This window comes from Mizuhopecten yessoensis, unplaced genomic scaffold (assembly GCF_002113885.1).
Source record: "Mizuhopecten yessoensis strain PY_sf001 unplaced genomic scaffold, ASM211388v2 scaffold10595, whole genome shotgun sequence".
Lineage (NCBI taxonomy): Eukaryota > Metazoa > Mollusca > Bivalvia > Pectinida > Pectinidae > Mizuhopecten > Mizuhopecten yessoensis.
The window spans coordinates 192,290-198,436 of NW_018408625.1; the positions used below are offsets into that span (position 1 = coordinate 192,290).

General features: G+C 36.7%; 1 protein-coding gene across 3 annotated transcripts; it reads right to left on the reverse strand.

Moving 5' to 3' along the window:
- Positions 1 to 988: 988 nt before the first annotated feature.
- LOC110461283 lies at positions 989 to 6,147 on the reverse strand. 3 transcript variants are annotated; one of them, XM_021514702.1, is made up of 3 exons: positions 6,098 to 6,147; positions 5,226 to 5,298; positions 989 to 4,025 (listed from the first exon to the last, which is right to left on the reverse strand). In XM_021514702.1, exon 3 carries the CDS (start codon positions 4,002 to 4,004, stop codon positions 1,950 to 1,952), a length of 2,055 nt encoding a protein of 684 aa, XP_021370377.1. In that variant the 5' UTR covers positions 4,005 to 4,025; positions 5,226 to 5,298; positions 6,098 to 6,147; the 3' UTR covers positions 989 to 1,949. The 3 variants fall into 3 exon arrangements, with proteins under 3 accessions (XP_021370377.1, XP_021370376.1, XP_021370378.1); XM_021514701.1 differs by having other exon boundaries at positions 5,905 to 6,124; XM_021514703.1 differs by lacking the exon at positions 5,226 to 5,298 and having other exon boundaries at positions 6,098 to 6,125.

The window sequence follows — 6,147 nt, forward strand, 5'->3', positions numbered from 1 at the left end:
ATCGAACATTGTGCCATATTGGATAAAATAAACAACAACAACGCGCCTTAAAATATGTTTTATAAGGTTTACCTATTAACTAATAAAGGTGAAATATATAGTCATTTTATTGTTATGTTTGTTCATACCCTATTATATCAGAATAAAACCACCCAAAAAGGAAAAGTATGCATTTGTGGAAAAACAAGAATTACTCTTTATTCCTTCGGACAATACAGAATCTTCGGCACTTTACGTAAACAAGAAAATATTCAAAACAAGAAAATACAAAATATGTAGTGGAAATGTTTCAAATAACAAACGAAACAAAATGTTAAATATAACGAAATGCAGCCTTTGGCTATAAAAAAGATAAAAGAAGACGTAATAAAAAGAAATCTGCAAATATTAAGTCCAAATGACATTAATATCGAACATCATGACTTTACCTTGTAAATACATGCTATAGTAAGGAAAATGTATGCAAAAAAGGTCACCAAAGGATTAAGGTCAACGTGCTAGTTCATTTAAAACAACATGGCATACTTTATTTTGCTCAATACTAATTGGTCACACCTACTGTGTATATGGAAGCGCAATATAAATATATACTGAACAAAAAAAGAAACGCACAATGAAATTATGCAATCTATACCCTATGACATTTTGGGAAATTTGTACAAAATGTTATATCAATATGACGGGACAAGTCTACACTTTACAATACTGTAGAGGAAAAGTCTGTGTGACGTAACTCGTGTCATCAGTAGTTACTCAAAGTGGGATACCCGCGAAAAACAAAATGACACTTCAGTTCCTGGTGTGGGCACCTTTTGCACGAATCCCTGCACGGATTCTCCTATGCATTGAATTCATGAGAACATTTATTCGCTTTAATGGAATGTTGTTCCATTCTTGTGTTAATGCTGCGATCAACTGGGCGCGGTTAGTTTTTTTTTGACGTTTCCTAATACGCCTGTTCAGCTCATCCCACAGATGCTTATTGGGAGTCATGTCGGGGCTATATGGGGGTCATTCCAGAGGCTGAACGTTCTTTGCCATCAGAAAATCACGGCAGACTCTGGCAACATGCGGTCGATCATTGTCTTGCTTGCAAATTAGGTTATGACGTCTGAGAAGTGGAAGGACATGTGGTTGGAGGATCTGGTCTCTGTATCGAACGGCATTGAGGTTTTGATCCAGGACCACTCAGGGGGATTTTGTGCGGTTTTTTTTTGTGGGGTATGAATATCGTCATTCACTTTTGATGACGCTACAATTACCGGTGACACATTTTATGACGTCACATTTAAACACATGCTATGGAGTAACACGCTGATCATTCCCGGTAAAACAGGAGACACACATGTGAAGGATTGGAGAAAATGTTGTTTGTCAACTTAGATGGAAGACGATAAATAAGAAAAAAACGCAAGCCTGTATTTGTGGAAGAATTGATTTATAGTTCTCGTCGTACCAACGACAACGACAATAATTTACACATCCAATCTATAAACCCATTCTTAATTAAAACAAATAACTTACGTTTAAACATGTTTTATTGCCGTAAACGTGTCATTGACTTTGGCAGCTATACTAGACATTTTAGCCTGACTGTGGTTGGTTGACTATCAATCCACGGGATTGGCTGATTGAATATATACTACTTAAAGGAAACATCATCTGTTGAAGCCGAACGTTGTCAACATGTTATGTTAAAAAGAGTTGTGTAGGCACACCCTCCTGTTTTGGTGATTATACGAATGTTTTGAAAGATTTTAGACATGGAAATTTAATTAGTTTGACCTTTTGCATCAATGATGACACAATAGTGGACGACATGGCACGGTGCGGTGAACCTAATATATGCTCAGAGAGATGTCATGTAACCTAATAACCCCTGACCCTCTTATATTAACATAGAGGCTGTTCTAGTAGAGTCCAAGTTTTATAAGAAGATTCCCATGTCTTCATTGGTCATTTTGCAACCGTTCTATCCTTCTTCTGGCAGGGTTGTTATATTGGTCAAATCGCCGAACGTCCAGAGAGTCCCTATATTCTCTGAGAGCCCTGCGTGTGTCCCCAACCATTTCATAACATATCCCCAAGAGATTGTGTACTATCCAGTAGTGACCAACTCCTTGTTTCTCATCATATTTCACGGCTCGAAGGTGAATCAATGCTGCGTCACGTCTTCTGGTATCGATAAGCTCGTGATTACATAAGAATGTTAGGAACACAGCATATGGTAGTGCAGGGATAGTAAGTACATCATCAAAATTAATGATGTTTAACTCTGGGTGTAACTGGGATGGACACAATTGTGAAACAGTCCAAGGAAATTCGACATTTGATACACATACCTGCTGACATTTGTGTAGCAAGGTGTATCCACGCCCACAATAGAGATTTTCATAAATGTTTTTTTCCTTATAATTCAAAGAGAAAGAGGGATCTATTGTGAATGCTGATAACATGATTGTACACATCTCGAGTGTTTTCGTGTAGTTTCCAACCTGGTAGTGATATGTTGCCAGCGTTAGTAGACCCGTGCATACTGAGGAAAGTGGTGTCATCAAGTTTTTGCATTTTCGGAGGAATTTATACTTCTCCTTATTTCCTTTAGCAGGAATGTGTTTCTCGAAAGTATCCATCCCTATACAGCACATTGCACGTAATGTGGTGGTGTAAGCTAAGAATTCATCAGAGCCTAGTTGTGCTTTAGATAGGAGTGATAATGACCGGGAAAAGAAGTCAGATGAAATATCTGATATAAAAGCTGCAAAGAATATCTCCATGTCACATGTTACTTCTGATTCTATTGATGGACGTAGTACCAATTCCCACGCTCCATTCCTCACATTTTGCAATACGATCCCTAAAGGTTGTTGTATGACTGTTCCAACTGACAGACATTCCCATTTCGTATCATACAGCTCAATTAGCATGTGAAAGAGTTTTTGTTGGTTTTCACCCTGAACTTTACCACAGAACATATTGTTGTTGCTGATAAAGAAATTTGGACAATAGCCTGCATTCACCCAGGCAATCAAAATCTTGAAGCAAAGCATAAAACAGAAAAAAGTGTTTTTTTCTTGCCAAAACGATCCAGGTGTGGATTCCACAGCATAAAATATTACTGTTTTCATGATATAGGATGATAGGATATCTTCATCCCCAAATATCTGCTTTAACCTGTCTGATATTTGCTTGAGGAAGTACTTGAGAAGTCCATATATTAGAAATTGTGTATGAGTAAGAGAATGAATGAGCTTTCTTTCTGCAGTTGCAAATGAAATCCGCCATTGTAGGAATGTGTCAGCAGATGTTCTGTCTCCTACAGGGACCAGATGACAACCGCCCTGTACTATCTCATCTCTCAAAGCTTTATCTGGCCAACTATGCTGACGAGGCCGACTTACCCACTCGTAACCTTCATGTGGCCATCTAGCACAATGGAACGCAAATACAAGATCATTATCACAATATAATTTGTTTTGTACAGACGTCAGAGTAACAGCTGGGCCATGTGTTTCCAGAATTGAATTTGTCATATTACTAAATTCATCAGCATAATTCCGTCTAAACATTTCACTTGATAAGAAATGTGCATTTCTATCTCCAACGATTGATTGGTCGATCTCCTTATTGCATGTCGGTACCAGATTAACTAGTTCAAGGTTCACGTAACCAGGTCGGCTGTCAGCATCTCTCATCATGAAAACTGTTTTATCTTTGCTGTCCTGTGGAATACTGGAATCCTTGAGGGGACACAAAACTATCACGTTATTGTCAATCGCCATTGTATCTATGTCTGAGCTTTCCATATTAAATCCCTCGGACTGACTTCCCGTGTAAAACGTTCTACTTGGCAATCCAAGTCCTTGTGTCCTACCATTTAGTATTAGTTCATTCTGAAGCGTCCGCCACCTCCTCGTTTCCACTATCTCTGGGCTCCCTATAAATCTGTCAAGGATATGATGTAGAATCCAAGACATTTCGTACTGCTCATCCTGATCAGCCATCGCGGTAATAAGTCACAGATCCTGTAAATACAGTATGGGCATATTGTTTTGCTATGTGATGATATATACAGTTCATATCTTACTAAAAAAACTCATTATCAAGAACGACTATGCTTACCATGCAAGTGGGTTAGTGTTTCGCCAAATATCATTACGCATTATTGAATTCGGATTTACAAAAGAAACATTGTTGCTATTTATACATTCCACTGACGTCATGATGCTTACAAGTATGAGGATTGCCCGCAATGATATTTAGAGATAATTTTGTGTTTGTTAACATCGTTGGTCGTTTCACTATGTTTAACTTATTGTATTAATACAAAATAATATCAATACTAAACACGAATAAAGTGGTAACAATAGTTCAGGTTCCGCAGACATGGTGACGATTAGAATGGTATGTTTCTGGAAACCTAGACTTACTAACTCTACGGAATATCACGAGACGTATATTACAATAATCGTTGTCTAATAGCAGCATATAACGAAATGAAAGAAGCATCATTAACTAGAATACTTTAATGTTTGTTTTATGTTGATGACGCGTGGGGACGGCGAACACATTATATTTTTAATTTATGTTGTATTACCTTCTATATCCGTTCTATGAGGTGATTTACGTATGAGAGGATAATGAAACATAGCCCGTTCACTACCGCAACAATTGCTTGACTATGCGCCCGAAAAGAAGTTCTAGATAGAATGTGTTCTTAAAACCTCACACGGCATTTTTCATCGATGCTTATTTAAAATGTCCATTCCTTTCATTTAAGATAGTATTTGTTTTCTTGAAATTAAACATACCAATCAAATATGACAGCGTTGCTACATATTTCGAAATTGAAAATAAAGTAAAGGCAGAGAACTGCTTAAGCATTTCAGACCTTATGGTAAACATGTAACAACAAAACAAAGTTAAATTGATATGAGTTACCAAGGGTTCGTTAATCATGTCTCTCCTGGCAATCACGTGACTCACTGGTACGTACACGTTGTATCAGACAGCAATTAAGTGCCCTTTTGACATCAAACAGGATGATGTAGTAGCACAATTGAATACATGATAAACAGAAATTGTTAAAATAAACATAAATTATATAAATGATACTTCAAATAAGGTTCAAGCTTATTTTGGACACGAATTTTCGAAGGATTGCGTATAGGAAAAAGCAAAAATACACTATGTACATACATATGTTCATACTGATGAATATTTACATGTATTTGTTTAGTTGGTTGTCTTATCAAAAATCCACCTTAGGCCATATCTCTCCGAGTTGGAACCAGACATCTGTAAAGTACACATGTACACGAATACTAATAAGTATACACCATTCAAATCTAGCACACTTTATCTAAAATGCCCAAACTATATAATGATATCTAGTATAACATTATACATAGAAAATAAACCATTATGCTATAAAACTATATATATAGTAATGGCTATGTGTGCATGACTAAAACATACGTACATACATATATTGTAAATTATCTATGTTCCATAGGCATATTGAACAAAGTACCATGATGCATGCCTTCATAACATTGACAAGGTATATAATAACTGATTGATGACTTAATATTACAAAACATGACCACATGAAATACTATAAGTAGTACCAGCATAATATATCATACCAATCAGCTTTATATAACTTAATTAACACATACACATTACTACTTATGGTATCTTACTGTGTAACATTCGTACACCCGCCTTAGCGGTGAACAAACATACGCGTAAACATGATACGCATGAGTGAGGCGCATCCGTACCTTACCGACTTATACAATACATGCAAACTCTAAATGATCAAATAGCAGACGACGAAATATGAAAATATAGATATAACAGTATACATAGAATAGTAGGATAATCAGAATAAGCACTTACTCTGTTGCATAGGTGGTCACGATGACTCTATCTGGTTTTCGGCCTTCTCAAAATGACACACGTCTTAACGCAACAATCGCTAATGACTGTGTGTGAACATTACTTACGTGGTCAGTCCAACTTTCTATTATAACTTACCCGCGAATAGCGGAACGAAATATAGATAATATAAAATACAGAAACACCCACTTACTATCCTAATATGCTTCGTGACAGTGACATCATCTACGCTCACCAAGGCTC